This window comes from Oxyura jamaicensis, chromosome Z (assembly GCF_011077185.1).
Source record: "Oxyura jamaicensis isolate SHBP4307 breed ruddy duck chromosome Z, BPBGC_Ojam_1.0, whole genome shotgun sequence".
In the NCBI taxonomy this organism is placed as follows: domain Eukaryota; kingdom Metazoa; phylum Chordata; class Aves; order Anseriformes; family Anatidae; genus Oxyura; species Oxyura jamaicensis.
The window spans coordinates 25,060,377-25,076,646 of record NC_048926.1 but is presented as its reverse complement, the minus strand read 5'-3'; the positions used below and the strand labels follow the sequence as shown (position 1 = coordinate 25,076,646).

The following is a 16,270-nucleotide window of genomic DNA, read 5'->3' as shown; positions in this document are numbered from 1 at the left end:
AAATAAACAAATTATTAGATGCATCTTTTAATGTTTAATAGACATATTTATATATATATATGTATATGTAATCTTTAACACACTTACCTTACTAGAAGTAGCACTTCTAGATTTTCCAGAATCAGAGTCACTTCTAGAGTCTGATACTGATTTAGAGTCTGAAGAACTTTCCTCTGATGAACTGGACTCTGTATCAGAGGAACTGGATGTGTTTCTGCTTTTGGAGATCCCCTTTGCTTTCTTTTTACTTTCCTCTGCATTACTAGATATTAAAAAATATATATATGTAAAAAGCACACACAAAAACAACAAAGAAATGCAGTTAGGCACCACAGTATCATAGAATGATTTGAATTAGATTGAGTTAAAGATCACTTAGTTCCAACCTCCACGCCATGGGAAGGGACACCTTCCAAAGCCCCATTCAATCTGGCCTTGAACACTTCCAATGACTGGGCATCTGCAACTCAGGGCAAGCCTATCCTCACCATCTGAATAAAGAATTATTTCCTAATGCCTAATCTAAACCTACCCTCTCCTAGTTTAAAGCCATTACTCTTTGTCCTATCACTACACACCCTGAGAAAGTGTCCCTCCCCAGCTTTTCTGTAGGCCCCCTATAGGTACTGGAACTCTGCTTTAAGGTCTCCCTGGAGCCGCCTTTTCTGCAGGCTGAACAACCCCAACTCTCTCAGCCTGTCTTCATAGGGCAGGTGACTCAGCCCTCAGATAATTTTTGTGAATCTTCTCTGGACTCACTTCTACAGATACATGTGTTTCCTGTGCTGGGTGCCCCAGAGCTGAAAATAGGAAGCATTCTACATTGACATTTCAAGGTTTTATGAAACGAGCTTTAAGTCAATCCTTTTTCATGACAATGAAACTTGGTAAGATGGCAGAAGTAGTAGCTTATTTAAAGGAAGAGAAAATTGTTCTACTTCATTACACAGTACAATATCACACAATCTAGAACAGGTAATGGTCAAACAAAAATATGAACATGTTAAATATTAAAAATATTATTTGTATATATTGAGCCTGTGATATTTCAGAAAAGTGAAGATACCACTTTAGACAAAATATTTCTAACTATTCCACATGCAATTAACAGAATCATGATAGCTTATAACATGATTTTGCAAAGTAGCATTGCTTTTAAACATCAATATATTGCATTTGCTATTTTTTCTAAATGAAGCCACCTAGAAAAATGCCTATAACATCTACAAATATTTCAACACATACAGAGTTTATATAGAAGAGCTATTAACATTCATTCCGATACTTTTGGTTATACCAAATACCTTACAGCTATTAGACTTCAGAGACAGTATTCTTCACACAGTTCTTCTCTTAGCCATGGCAATGTTGGATTATGTTGCTCTATGCTAACAGCTACTGAATATTATTAAATTCTGCCCTGTTCACTTCTAATAATACTAATAACTACAATTAACAGGTTACCCATTTGTCTTGGTGAGCAGGCAGGGGTTGAAGAGAGGAGGATTACCAGACTGCAGGAAATGAAAACTGTTTTCTAATAGTTGTCATGAAGGAGATAAATAATATTGCATATAGAAAGAAAACCTCCCTTCAGGGATCTGCATGCTATAACCTTATACTTCCAAATCAGGTGTTTCATATACCACCTGATTCAGCTTCCTCCCCAGGACAAAAAATTGGATACTGAAGTGCTGGAATGGTAACAAAGTCAATAATAATTAAACAAATCCAGACCACTCAACTATTAATAGTCCCTTCTGACCCAAATTAAGTTGTTAAATATTTTTGCTTAGCTTTTGGAGTAGTGTAGAAGAATATACTATGTTGCATTACAGTTTCAGATGGTAATTACTTTTAGAAGGGAAAAATACAAAGAAGGATTGAAAAAAATTAACATAAAGGAAAAATACTAGGGGCAAAGCAACACCCCCCATCAACCTGGAACTTTCCAACACTTATTTGCCTAAATCAATTATAAAAAATCAATAGTAAGATTTAAACCATCCTAACAATGCCCAACCGTGCAACTGAAGATGAGATGAAAACCCAAAATTTTAATAGTCAAAAGTAATTTTCTTTGAAAGCAGTGAACTTGAAGCTTGCTAAGCTAAAAATGAAGGAGGAGTACACTTTAGAAGAAGAGTCTAATGTAGCATATCTGATTGTTAAAATCAGAGGAAAAATAGGAACTCCCTAGTTTAATATGACAAACATTTAAAAGCTAAAAATACTAGTCTAAAAATAAAAATTCACTAACGTATACTGTTCAAAGTTTCCTCATGACATATAACACAAGTACTGACAAAATTGTCTACATTTCCCTCATTGCCATTGAACAGAATCTTTAGTTGCATCAACAAGTAAGCTACTGTGCATTATATAAATCAAGTTGTTTTTCAAAACACATTCAATATTTAATACAAAATTTGAGGATTAAAAATGTTACTTTATTGTGTATCACTCAGTTTTGATGGGTAATCCTTGTTTACCTTACTGCTTAAAATTTCAGATGTTATTCTAATGAAAAGAATTTACTGGTAACTAGCTTTTTAACTTTGCAATGATGAAAAGCCTGTATTAATTTAACCTACAGATTTCATTTGTTCTGAACAGGAAAAACAATATAAATCACTTTTAAAATCATTAAATCCTGACTTAAATTAATAAAGTCATAATTAGGGCATTATGCTGTGTTTGTTATGGAAGTGGCAAGGCGAGCTGCTTTAATTACTGTCTGTAATAAAAGGAGCAGAGTGCGTACTGCGCCCCAATCAGTGCTGTCAGCCACGACTGAGCTGAGCTGCAAACTCATCAAGTGAGCTGGCAGCAGACTACAGAGTAAAGGGCGATCATGTCTGCAGAGGCCACTTGCTGACAGCAGTGGAAGAAACAGATTCATACAATCCAAGGTATTAGCCCCAATTACTCAAAATTTTAATGATACTTTAATACATGATAACGCTGTTGATAATGGGCAATCTTAAAAAGCACTAACACTTAAATATCTTATGACCGTTTTCCTTCACAGCCCTTGCCTCTAATATTTGGATCATAATCTTTTTAATATAACATTATTTAGAAAAATCAATTGTCTTAGTTACATAATGGCAAAGTGTTGAAGGACTTAATTTTAGCTCTCAGCAAAATTGCTGCAAAAGGTAATTAAGTGTTTCATACAACTGTCTGATCACTTATTCAGCCTCCCAAGGTTACATCAATTTTCAAAAAGCCACCCCAGATTTCACAAAAGTCAGAAATTAATTCTAAATATGAGTAGTCTGATTAAAGAAAATATGAACACAATTCATACAGAGAATATGTACTGGCATATGCTTAAACATCAGTTGGACGATACACCTCCAAAAAAAACTAACTAAACACTTAGCAGACTGTTTACAGCAAAGTTGCTTTAGCAAAAAATTAGAACCATGCAAACGTATGCCTACCTTTCCTTAACAGCTTCAGATGTTTTCTTTGCTGTACTTCCTTTGCTGTCTGATTCACTGTCACTTGATTCTTCACTGGAAGAGGAACTTCCACTGCTCTCATCACTGCTGCCTTCCTCCTTATCTTCCTTCTCACTTTCACTGCCAGACTCACTCTCTGAAATTAAAAACAAACAAAAACAAACAAACAAAAACACTTTTTCCTAACTATCTTACACAATCAGTATTTTAGAAATCTAAGCTTTTTTTTTTTTTTTTTAATTATGTTTTAGTTTTTTAAGATCAAATTGCAAATTTCAGCATTATTTACCTAGGGTCAAAAGCAGATAAGAGAATCACTTCTCCCCAACATTTACAAAATTCTCTTGGTAAAGATCTGTTTTTTTGTGTGTACAGTATGGTACTTCATCAAGCTAGAACTCCCATTAATAAATTAATTACATGTGGGTTCTTCAAAATTATATAGCCCTGTCAGGGCTTGGAGATGACTTCAAATTCTCTAATGTATATATTCACTTAACCGGTAGATAATCTTTTAAACCAATTGCTTAACTAGATGATCTATTCTTGGATATTGATGGTGATGATAGAGTCACTGATTTAAACAAATTATTCATCTTCTAATTAATCATATAGTTACAAAATATTCAAGTATCTGAAATTAATATATTATTTTCTTGCTTACAAGAACATTAAGTAATACCCAGTTCTAAGGTTCATTTCTTCTACATATTTCTTCAGCTTAGGAATGAGAGTGAAGAAGTACCAACTTCAGATTTGAAAGACTATTTGGGCCATTCAACATGATGCCGCTAATTCTTTAAGTCTCTAACGCCCAATATTTTATGTGTCTAACCTTTGGACCTGGAAGAATTCTTTGTCTTTTTCTTAAGTTTAGAAATGGCCAAAGAGACTCATGTTCTTCACTACATTTAAACTATATTAACATCTATTGAAATGGCAGTCTTGGAGTCTATCTCATATTACGCAAGAGACTGGCCAAGAAAACCTTAGCTCATTTGAAACAAAGCTGTCAGTTATATTCTCCACCATCACCTGAATTGTAATAAATAGAAACTAGCATATTGAAGTTCAGAGTAAAACTGTAACACAATTTACTAAATAAAAACACATGAAATACTACAGTAATACAAGTTTGGCCATTTATCAACAAAGTAGCACATGCTATCAAAATAGTAATTGATAAACAACAAATTTCCCCAAACATTCAAGACTTTTGGTTCTCATCAACCAAGGCTACAGGCATTTTTCCCGTAAAATGTTCCAGGGATTTAGTTTTAACTGGAACTGCAAATTCTCATTTCTCTTACAAGTTTCAAAGCGAGATGAAAATAGCATGCCAGCCTTTTTTTAAAACAGGGAAACAAAGCAAAGTCTAACTCTTTTAATGAACACATGAGCCATATCTATACAATTAGTTGTTACTACACTGCTACAGTGAATTTTAACTTTTTTCTTTTGATTCCATAATGTTATATACACCTCTGTTTTTTGTTTGGTTTTGATTCTTTTTTTTCTTCTTTTTCTTCTCTGATTCATTTTAAGTAGCTGCCAGTTCTGAAGATAAGAGTTATTCAGGAACCAGAGATGAAAGTCAGTTTCCAGCTACCTACCTGTTGCACTGGTACTGGCAGACTCATCTTCCTCCTCTTCTGATTCAGAGTAGAACTTTTCAGTTGGTTTCTCTTTCTTTGTCTTACCTAGAATTGCAGTCCATTCCTTTGCCTGTAAATACATTTCAACCTAGGTTTACTTTTCCAACCAGAGATACAAAAACATACACAACATGACAAAGAAAAACTCCTGAAGCAGTAGTATTAGGTAGTTTCTAAATAAATCCTCTAAGCAAGTCAAGAGAAAATATTTAGCTTCTCTTATTTTACACAATTAGGAGCACTAAAAGTTTTGTACATACCTATAAAAAGTGAGATATGTCTGTTAGAGAGGCCAGAAGAAGATTTACTAGGGCAGATTAAAAGCATTGGTAACCATAAATAAATTTCTATGCCAAAAGAACCCAAACTCTGAGAATTTTATCTTTGGATCCAGTTCAATTTAGCCTATTCCTGGAATGAAGGGTAAACACCACCTTCATCATCCCAAGTTTAAGAAGAAAACAGGTGTGGACCCAGTAGGCAGCAACAGTTCTAGTAGTCATATGGCAATGTCACAGAATCACAGAATGGTTGAGGTTGGAATGGACCTCTGGAGACCATCTGGTCCAACCCCTCTGCCAAGCAAGTTGACCTAAAACATGCTGCACAGAGTTGCATCCAGGCAGGTTTTTAATACCTTCAGAGAAGACTCCACAACCTCTCTGGGCAAACTATTCCAGTGCTTTGTCACCCTCAGCATTTTCTCATATTCAGCCAGAACTTTCTGTGTTCCAGTTTATGCCTGTTGCCTCTTGTCCTGTTGCTGGGCACCATGGAAAAGTCTGGCCCCATCCTCTTGACACTCTCCCTTTGTGTATTTATACACACTGATGAGATCCCCGCTCAGTCTTCTCTTCTCCAAGCTAAACAGGCCCATCTCTTTCAACTTCTCTTCATACGACAGATGCTCCAGCCCCTTAATCATCTTAGTAGCCCTCTGCTGGACTTGCTCTAGTATCTCCATGTCCCTCTCATACTGGTGAGCACAGAAATAAAAGTAATTCTTATCAACAAGAGCACACCAGAACAAAGTACTACTTCAGCCAGACTTTTTTCTTTTCATATCTCCTTATAATACTGAGAAGCAGAAGAAAAACTCTGGACAGGAAAGAAACAAATAGTCAGACGACCGTATCAACAGTGATACAAGTCTGCCTCACTGGCAGCTGTGATCTAGAATAAGATTAACTTTTGTAACAGCTTTAACAATGAGTTGCAATGGCGTACAGTTTTAGAGACACAGTGGCCTCTCTTAAACACTGAAAGCTGACAAAGCTTTGTAATGCTCCATCCAGCAGCTGGTATTTTAAAAACTTAATACTCTTCTCAATTTGAATGACAATTTAACAATGGATTGCAGCTTAACAGCTCAACTTGAAGTATTAGAGGAACCACAAAATTAATGACAATGAGGCACTCTCCAAAGAAAGTATTTGCAGAAAGCCTAGGGTAAAGGATTTTCATGTTTATTTTGAGGTTTAAATGGTCAGAGGGAGATGCTTTCTGTTATGTTGTAGATGGATGTTACTCTATTTGATCAATTTCCTGCAATGCTTTTTGTTTTTATGGACAAAGGTGCCTCCATACATTCTTCCATGCCAACCTTATCATTTATAATAACACTCCTTGAGATGATTGCTGTCAGATTCTCCTCATAAAAGCTTTCAGAAGTTTGTACACTAATATCTGTTTTCCTGAAATGTATATAAGAAGGTAAAGAAGTAATATTGAAGTACTAAAGAGAAATGTTTGTTCTACCACATCACTGTTTACTGGCCTCTGCAAGTCATACCCATTATTTAGCATTTCCTTCACTCATTCTATTTCTAACATTTTATATGCAAATTAATTCACATGCAATTTAGTGTGGAATTTGGCTCAGGACAAGGGCCACGTGCTTCTCTGGTAAGACCTGTTACGAGAACGTATCTCTGAGAGCATCACCAGTTCCGTATATTACAGAACATTTCAATTCCTGTTATTGTACAATAGCTTTCACTGACATTTATTAGTACTCTGATACCCAATGCATAAATCACAGCTCTGGAACCAGAACATGACTCTGCCTGCTAGTTTACAAGCTAGTAATGGAATGCTGTAGTAGAAGACTAGTCCTGTAAAGTCAACAAATCAGTAGTGCACTAACAGATAACATTTTCTTTTTATAAACTTTCCTAATTCTGTTCAGATCATCTGAAATGTAAACCCTGGTCTCTTCCAAACTTTGCACTTTGAAGCATACAAAACACTTTGAAGCATACATAATCTCTTCTCCTGCTGCTGCCAGTATACTACTGATTTTTTTCTTTTAAGACTTGGATTTGTACACTAATAAACCGCCACTCACCTACTACTTTGGTGTTCCAGTAACAGTTATCATTAGCTGGAATTACTATATTGTGGCAAAGTGAATACAAGAGGTATGAAATAAAAAATGAGATGAAGGGGAAGAAAGTTAATTTAGCCTACAAGTGAAGTGGAAGTAGCCTACAGTTAACCCATTTCTCTCATTGAAAATAAACAGTGAGTATGTTGCAAATTTTAAAATTTTCAATTTCCAAGCTAAAACAAGCCACATGGATGATCACATTTATTAAAAGTTTTCAGTACGGCACAAACATGTTGTTTAAGTACTTATATTTTAAGATAATATTCTGTATTGGTGCATGTGTTTGGCAAAGTTACTTTCAATGATGACAACGTACCGACTCAGCCACTTCAACGTTTCGCACAGCAGGGTCAGGTGCCACATCTGGCCAGTCAGACAGCTCCAGGTAGCCAGTAGCTCGGCTGTTCAGTGTGTGAGACAAGGTGCCAAGCTGGAAATGATCTCGATCTATTAAAAAAACGGGGGAGGGGAAAATATACAAACAACATGAGCTCTACCACAAAGAGCAATCTTAATCAGGCTAAAGGTAATTGCCATTATATTACCTCAAATGTCATGGAATAAATATAAACTAGGAAGCTCTTCATAGGTCAAAAAACTGATTTCAGTCCATAGATTACAATAATCTCCCCCATAATGGTCAATAAAAAAGCTAATCAGTCAGTGTGTTTAGAGGTGTTGCTCTGAAATGTAGCTTCTCTAAAAATTACTTTACTGTGAATATTAAGAATGACAGCACAGTTAAACAATCCATATACATGTCTTGGCACAAACACATCCAGAATCTTAATAGTTTTTCTTCAAAATGGAGCTCTTTTTACAGCTTTAAACATAAGTATGAAAATTAAAATTGCAAATTATCACAATAATAGAGCATTTTTAATTCAGATAACCTAATAACCTTTTTATCTGAGAAGACAGTGATTCTTTGTTTTAAATAGATGGAAAATGCACTGGGAAAATTATCACTTTGGGGAAAAACAATAAAAATCTAATCTACTGAGATTCAATTTTTTTTCACATTCGTAATACATTTACAATACATTAATAAACTTCTATTAAAGTCTAGATAAAAACTAAAGATATTTTTCTAAATTGAATAGTATTTTTCCTCAAAAGACATACTTTCTGTTATTAAACCAACTTTAAAATCAACACAAACAGAAACTGATCAGTTTGTCGGGGTTTATCAGGTAAATGCAATGTGTATGTAACATGTAAACTTTGCTTGCTGAAAAGCAAGTAAACAGAGTGAGTATTCTTGCATATTAACGATTTGTGCTTGCTAAGTGATGCAATTTGTGAGCATATTTGAAATAGAATAGGCTGTCACATTCCTTTACACAATTAACATTTACCAAATGATTTTGGCAGTTATACCTTTAAAAGGAGACTCAAGCAATGGGGCAGGTTTCTGTGCCAGAAATATTTTTTTGGCGTATTTGCTTAAAGCTCCACTCTTCTCATTCGGAACAATAAGCTGCCTAATAAATCTTGTACGGTCTCTGATGTCGTAGCTTTGATCATACTTGCCGAGATTTAATACGTACTGGGTAAGCAATTTTGTCTGTGGAAAAAAACAGGACAAGAACAGAATACAAGTTATTTATGATTATTGATAACTCTGGATAAACATATTTAAAGAGGTAATAAAAATGAATGGTTATGTCAAACAAATGTTGTTCCACAGGGAATATGCATTTCTAAAGCTGCAAATGGAATTCTGAAGCCAAAGCACATGTCCTCTTCTGTATTGGGGAGGTGAATGCTGAGTACTGAGAAGCAGCCATGTGCTAGATTATTAAACTGCTGAAGTGGAAAGAAAGGCATCATTAAAAAAATAATCATATATGGCAAACCCGCTGAAGGGTCTACGTGAGGATAATGAATGTGGAAATACAACTAAAAACATGGCACTCAAAACTTAATCGGAAAAATATGCAGGACATCAAAACATCAGAGGGTATTAGGGGGCTGGCAAACTGCTTCTGCTGAGGTGTGTTTTATGAAGAGATACTGTCCCTGGCATAAGCAGTGTCTGCACTCTGACTGCACTCAGTTACTTTATCCTGAATTATGACCCATTAAAGCAGACACATGAATCACTGAACTGGATTACTGCAAATTATTTGCAGTGCATTTAGCTGTTACTTTTTCATAAAAGCAAGCTGCTGATGCCCTCTAAAAACCAGGATAAAAGACTTCTTCCATTTTTTTCTTGAAGCTTAAAGCCTCCAGTAATATCGGTCATTTATTTATTTATGTAAGAGAGCAACTTATATTATCACAGCTTTTTACAGCATAATAGGATTTCCTAATTTGATGTCTGATAATATTAACATGTGTTAAATAATTTTAATAATCCAGTTAAATTTTTAAAACTGAAAAAAAAAAAGGACGACTTTCCCTATACCTTAGAAATACTGTAAACAGAGCTATAATACCAAACAGACTTGTATCCATTAGCTACATTCAAAAGAAGTACGCCACTTTGTACATACTAAAGCAAATAGTAAAAAGAAAAATAATTTACCATCATAAGGAAGTTAATTTTTAGTATAACAACTCAGACTAGATGAATAACGCAGGGTTAAAGCATTGTCAATGAGAATTTCATTTCTTTATACAAAGAAACAGGCTCCTACATAAATTTTGTTTATCATGCTATTGTTACAACAGTTACAGTTTCAGTTATGTGAGGGGAGGAAAATGGAAAAAAAAACATTTGATTTTGTGACATACAATATATGCTGGGAAAAGTTCAACTTTGAGGATGAAAGTTAGAGTTTTTCTATATCTGTACAATATTTTTCAGCATATTGATTAATTCTTGTGACGTACACAGTAAATAAAAATTGTTTTTTTATTTTAACCATAAAAAATATAATATATGGAAGCATACCAAAGTATAACAAACATTTGAATAAATTAGTCATATTACATTAGAGTAAAAAAAATAAAAGCATAATTAAAAAAAAATTCAGGGCAACATTTTTTTTTTCTTTATGAAGTCCAAGAATAGTGCTATGAAAAGACCATTCTTTCCCCCAAGGTACTTAGCGCTGGAAAAAGAGAAATGTTTTCTATATGTGTTTTACAGCTTTCTGGCAGCTATTTCTATATCATGGAATAACATTTTAAACAACTACACTGGAAAGAATATATGTAATCTGCACTTAAGCATGATTTATGTTGTTTAATCAATATGGAATTGGAAGGGAGTGGCCTCAGGTAGCCTGGATTGAACTATATGAGGACTACTTCTAGTAGCCTTTGTCATCACTTCGCCTCTGTAAAACGAAACAAGCCTCCTTCTTGTCATAGTAGAAAGCTCAGCAGAACAGATTACAAAAAAAAAAAAAAAGTGTTTGCCAGTGAATTGCTAGAGAGCAAGGAAAAGTTGAGGGCCTTGCTATCATGGTGGACACCTTTTTGATGAGTACTAATGAACTAGAAAAAGAGTTGATCCTGAGAGACTGCATTTTCTTTAATTGGTTCATCTTCTCCATGATCCTTTCCTTTTTCTTTTCCCCTAAAAGAGCTCTTCCATATCATCCAATACAAATAAAGATACTACATATATGGAAGAATGCTTCATATCTGCAAGTCTCCTTGCAGACAACATAAATAGTTTTTATGAAAATAACTTGGAAACACTATTTTTTCTTGTCTTATGGCAATTCAACCAAACAAGTCAGAGAAGCTTTTCTACATGGAGGTAGCTAATAGAAAAAATCAATTTTAATTAAAAACTGAAAATAAATTAATGAATACTCATCAGTTTTACCAACAAAGGAACATCCGTAAAAAGTTGAAAATTATTTGAGCAAGTTAATTTGGTGAAATATGACAGAATCTGCACACCATGTCTGCTTCACAGTACAATAAGACAGACCATTCCAATATACAGAAATAATACATTTATTACCAATAGCATATGCCAACATCCGTTGTTATCCGGACACGCCCGTTATTTAGGCATAATAGCTCTTGTTTTTACCCACACTGTTGGTTTAGCAACTGTTGCTATTGTTTGTACATTTTGGTATGGCCAATGTAAAAGGTGTGCAGCAGGTTATCCTTCAGCAATATTTCTAGAAATGTTTCTAGAACTTTCCAGCTACAAGAGTTCTAATTAAAAAAATTAGTGCATGCCCTATATTACCAGCCATTACGTTTTTGGCGGACCTCTGCTCGATGAATAGTTTAATACAAATATCACCAATGGCTGAGTCTCTACAGTGGCAGAGAAGCAGCAATTCATTCACTCTTTGGTATCATTAGCTTGCAGTAACTTGATACTTTAGACATGTACAACAAGGATATTGAGCTAAACTACATTCAACAAACTGTTTACACATTACAACTACCTGGGACTTTTTCCAGCATGACTCCTATTGTGTTACACAACAGAAACACATCAAAACCTGTATTCTTCCTATAACATGCAACAAACAGCTCAGACAGCTAGGTGTCATTGTTTCTGCATAACTGTTTCCCTCACATGACCTCCACTTAGTTTTATAGCTTATTCACAAGGATTCGCATGTCCGTAAGTGATGAAAAAGGAAGCAAGTTTACTAAACAACACAGACAACCACAAGAAAGCCTGTTCTTACTATATATTTATCCAGATAGGTCTGAACTTGAAGTTTTTTAAATTATAAATAGCCTTTGCAAATTCAAGAGATGATCATGGGATTTAAAGAATATTACTGGAAATTCTTATGAAAAACACTGAATTTTAAAAGTATTCCTGAGAACATGTTGCATTAACTATTTGGATACATGCCTAAGTAAATTAACAGCAAATCAAATATTACATTCTATGGATAGTGAAAAAAATAAAGTCATATTCACCCCAGAATTCTTTGCTTTTCTCCAAACAAGACATAACAGATAAATTTTATCTGTCCTACCCTCATCTGGGGAAAGAAGTCTTTTTGTTTGTTTTTAAGTCTCTCTCTGCTGTCCTGACACTACTTTGCATTAAAGACACATTGTATCTTTGAGACTTTGGAGGAAACAGGTAAAGGATTCAAAACTATGTGTAGGGTAGGGGATACACCGGGAGAAAACAGAAAAATGGAGGGAAAGGGAAAGACTGACAACTGAGCAACCACGTGTACAACCTTTGGCTTGAAACTTGAAAAATACGGGAATATTAGTGGTTGGACTGCAGTCACTCCAGAAAGAAATGTTTCAATCAACCTACTGAATCAACCTACTCTTTTCAAATTCTGTATGTGAATATCTTGATGACTTGAGAAGAAAACTTGTTACTCCACAACCTAAAACTAAAAGAGGAAAACACCCTTCCATGATACTCATCATTTAGTAGAAATCTCAGGAGACAGTTTTTTCTGCTTTATCACCACTATTGTATTTCAAACCAAGATTATGTGAAACCGGAAAAGGAGTCTCACAAAATCACCATCTCACTACAGGCTATGGATTTTTGGCCATCTAGAAAAATAAGTAAATATTACATAATGTGCCAATAGGAGACAATTAAGATAATCAAACCAATCTTACCTTAGCTCAGTCAGAACTTTCATTAAGATGAGCACTGACAGAAGGAAGTTACCTTTTGTTACTCACCCATTTTAGATTATTTAATGCTAAGCATGAACAAAGGACAAGCATTTGTTCTTATCTGAATAGGAGGTAAGACAGTTCATCTCCCATATGCCCTACAGAATAAAGTTTCAGATGAAGTCTGCAGTTGGATACAGATTTAAAGGAAAGAGTTGCTAAGAATCACAGTTGCAGAGATGTGAGATCTTATGCTGTTAAAGCTACTGGAAAACAAAGAGGTCTAGCAGTCCAAGAAAAGCATATATATCTCAGACAACATATTCCTTATATATTTGGAAAACATTTTACAACTTTTTGTAGTAATAATTGGAATTAGTGAAAAATTAGTGTCAAGATGCTATATTCCATAGCTAGGAAGTAACAAAGTTCACAGTACTGTCATTGAGATGAATGAGGCAGTTGGCACCTCTCACAGCTATGGAGATCTAAGTTCATCCTTCTCTATTATCTGACATTTTTAGATTATCACTAGAGATGATCAAAACCTTGTGATCTCTTCAAAAGGTATAGTGAAATAATACGAAATACAGAGAAAAGGGAAAGCAGTCAATATATTTAAGATGAGCACTGATGGAAAGACATTGAGGCCTGTTGCTAGCATCTTCTTTTAGATACCCGAACAAAAAAGGAGCAGCTTTTTGTTCAAATTGACAGCAGTCCCCTGAAAATTCTGCTGTTTGATCCAGAAAACAGCAAATCACAGCTGAAAAATCTCCAGTCTGATACTACTTATACAATTTGTACTTCTTTTCTACTTACCTGAACTAAAAAAATCAAATCAAATAAAAATCTACAAATCTCATCAATATATTCATATTTACAGCCCATACTCAAGGACTCCTGTTTAGATTTGGGCTGTTAGACTTCTGAAAACCTGATGTTCAGCTTTTCTTCATAGAATAACTTTGACTAGTTTTAGTTATTTATATAAAAGAAGTTACCACTTGTCTATATAGACTGCACAAAAACCACTGTGACTTTAAATACTTACTCTTGTGTATTTAAACCTTACCTGCTTTGAGTTTGTTAAATAGAGTTTTGCTCCCAAATTTAAGATCTGCAACTTTACAAGGTCATCTTCATTAGTGAAGCTCTTGGCTGTCTTTCTCAAAACATCAGGTGCAATCTTTGGAACCCGTTCACAGTACTCCCCAATGAGCCACAAGATGCTGGCTCTTGCTACTGGAACCTGAGAAAACATAACACACTCTAAGTTAACATATTCACAAAGAATGTGTGTTTACTTGCACAATGGTCAGTAGGAACAAAATACTGCTTAAGCACAATTGCCATGAAAGAAATATAGACCCAAATTAAATCCTGTTCAACACACCTATTATGGTAGATTGAGCATACATACATATGAAAGATGTTTATCTTCCCATATCATCCCAAAAAACACACACTACAAGTTGAGAAGACAAATAGAGCAGGAATGCAAACAGAGAAACACAGAAGTGACATCCTCGTGTTCACAGTACAAGGCAGTAGCCAGAAGAAAATCCAAGTCTTTGAAGTCCAACTGGGAATGCTTGCCATGAGATTATGCTGAAACACAGCAATGCTCTTTGGGACTATGTTCAGAGTTTCCAAATACACAGTTTCCGACAACTAAGCTTTCTCAACTCCTGCCCACCAACTTTAAAAGCACAGGAATTTAAGACTATTATTATCTTTCCTCCATTTTTGTTTAAAAATTTTAAGACTTTAAGATTCCTATTTTTGCAGATGTGCAAGGCATGCTGCACACTGAATTCAGACCGGAGTTCAAAATCAGTTTTCTCCTTTTTGGAATAAAATCTAACTCAAGTGAAAACATTCTGACGAGAAACTTCATATAGGTCTTTTTTTTTTGGAGCTACTTGACTGCATTTCACTGAAATAACTAGAAGGAGCAGTTGTTGGATGAACTCCCAGTGCAGATGGTGCTGACTTAAAAAGCACAGTACTGTCACAGATGGAGGGAAAGCATAATGGAACAACACAGAAGGCAGCTGAAGATCACACTTGATGTAAAGTTAAGCTATAAGCAGTCAGGAGTTACATGTGGTAATATAAACACATGATTTTCAAATGTGAGCTATCATATATTACCTGGTGGTCAATTTAAAAATTGCACTTGTGCTATAAACCACCTGAAAACATTTTTTTCTTCCTGGAGTGGAAGGGAGAAAGCATGTGATGAGAAAATTCATTTAGGGAGAAGCATGTCTTTGATCACCACAGTTTGCAGATGCAATGCCAGTTCTACACAGATCCTTGTTCGACACTTTTTGAAAAACTGTAACTGTTCTATCCTGTAAAATGACTGAATGTAGTTTAGAAAAAATAAAATCAGGGAAAAGCTTCCAATTATAATTGCAATTTCAGCTAATTTTTTTCAGCATTTTTTTCAAAGTAAAAACACGAACTAACATCTTCAATTAATCCCTACACCATATACATATCTTTTAAAATAAGCTTACATTCAAATCAGTGTGAGCTCGGTGTTAGGTGAGATTCACAGGAGAAGACAGGCTTGAGAAATTCATCACTGAGATTCTCAAAACATTTGTTCTTACTATCTTATATTTATGTTTTAGTTACTTTTCTAGCATTTGCCCATAATTTATATTGCATGTATATGTGTCAGAACTACAATGGGAAACAACTGCTGAGAATCCTACCCTTTAAGCATTTAGAATTTGGAAGTACTACTTTTCAGTTACAGTCATAAAAGGCAATAAATGCAAGTCAACTTGCAACCTTGCAAACTGCTACCAAGGTTCAGGATAGTATTTTCCAAACCATGGTCCACAGTCCCTAATAAATGTCTCACTAAACCATATTGAAGAAATACTGATTATATCCACAAGAAATTTTAATGATTAACCATGTTGTACTGCTCCAGAAAGTTTGGGAACTTCTTTGAATAATATCAGCCTCAAAGTACCTGACTTTATATTGCACGTTGCTGCAAATACACAGATAATAAAAATATAAACAAAGGATTGCTTCTACTGAAAGAAAAATCAACCGTATCATGGAAATCGGTAACAGAGGAGTCCAACAACAACAACAAATCCCTCTGAAAAGACATTTAAGGCAGAGACAATTGGCAAAATATTGTATTGAGAGTGCTATAACACAGTGATGTAAGATACATAAATATAAATAAA

General features: G+C 34.8%; 1 protein-coding gene across 5 annotated transcripts in view; it reads right to left on the bottom strand.

Annotated features, from left to right (window-relative positions):
• Nucleotides 1-16,270, bottom strand: part of AP3B1 (adaptor related protein complex 3 subunit beta 1) — a 157,263-nt gene that overhangs the window by 63,595 nt on the left and 77,398 nt on the right. For all 5 annotated transcript variants that reach the window (XR_004746162.1, XR_004746161.1, XM_035309919.1 and 2 more), the window contains exons 15-20: nt 14,125-14,301; nt 8,895-9,081; nt 7,831-7,961; nt 5,084-5,195; nt 3,450-3,606; nt 88-262 (exon numbers count right to left, since the gene is read on the bottom strand). Coding sequence is in view for 3 of the 5 variants with exons in the window: in XM_035309919.1 (XP_035165810.1) it covers nt 88-262; nt 3,450-3,606; nt 5,084-5,195; nt 7,831-7,961; nt 8,895-9,081; nt 14,125-14,301 (939 nt within the window). In the remaining 2 variants the exon portion in view is untranslated. The remainder of the gene's footprint in view (nt 1-87; nt 263-3,449; nt 3,607-5,083; nt 5,196-7,830; nt 7,962-8,894; nt 9,082-14,124; nt 14,302-16,270) is intronic.